At 64.4% G+C, this 505-nt stretch overlaps 1 protein-coding gene across 1 annotated transcript in view; it reads left to right on the forward strand.

Moving 5' to 3' along the window:
- The window catches only part of DNAH17 (dynein, axonemal, heavy chain 17), a gene marked incomplete at its 3' end in the record, with an annotated part of 54504 nt that overhangs the window by 9977 nt on the left and 44022 nt on the right, over window positions 1-505 (forward strand). The window contains exon 9 of the mRNA XM_012734579.1: window positions 351-494. Coding sequence (XP_012590033.1) covers window positions 351-494 — 144 coding nt within the window. The remainder of the gene's footprint in view (window positions 1-350; window positions 495-505) is intronic.

Below are 505 nucleotides of genomic sequence, written 5' to 3' on the forward strand. Positions count from 1 at the left end.
CCATCCCATTCAACCACCCGTCCCCCCAGTTACCCTCCCCCGCTCCTGGCGTACCCCAGAAGGCTCCTGAGTGCTGCAGGTACACACTGGAGGAAAGAAAACTCAGTCCCGTTCTCATGACGCTTGACCAAAGGGAGGTGACGCCACACTGGCACCTGCACCTGTTGGGGCTACAGGAGGAGCCCCGGTCACGGGCCGGGGGGAATGACATCTAGCTGAGCAGACAGGCTGGGAGGCCAGACCTGGCGAGGGTGGGCGCAGGCTGTCCGGGGCACCAGGACGAGCTGGGGTCGCGCCCTCGAGTGGGCGGGGCCGGCGGCGGGCCAGGCCTGACCCGGCCATGCCCGCAGGAGAACGCCGAGCTGTTCCGGGCAGACACGGGCAGCCTGTCCTGGAAAGAATACGTCAGCTACATCGACAGCATGGTCTTGGACGAGTTCGACAGCTTCATCCGCAAGTCCCTCAACTACCTGATAGACAACATGGTCGCGGACGTAAGTGGCAG

This window comes from Condylura cristata, unplaced genomic scaffold, assembly GCF_000260355.1.
Source record: "Condylura cristata isolate star-nosed mole 26May11 unplaced genomic scaffold, ConCri1.0 scaffold00060, whole genome shotgun sequence".
Taxonomy (NCBI): domain Eukaryota; kingdom Metazoa; phylum Chordata; class Mammalia; order Eulipotyphla; family Talpidae; genus Condylura; species Condylura cristata.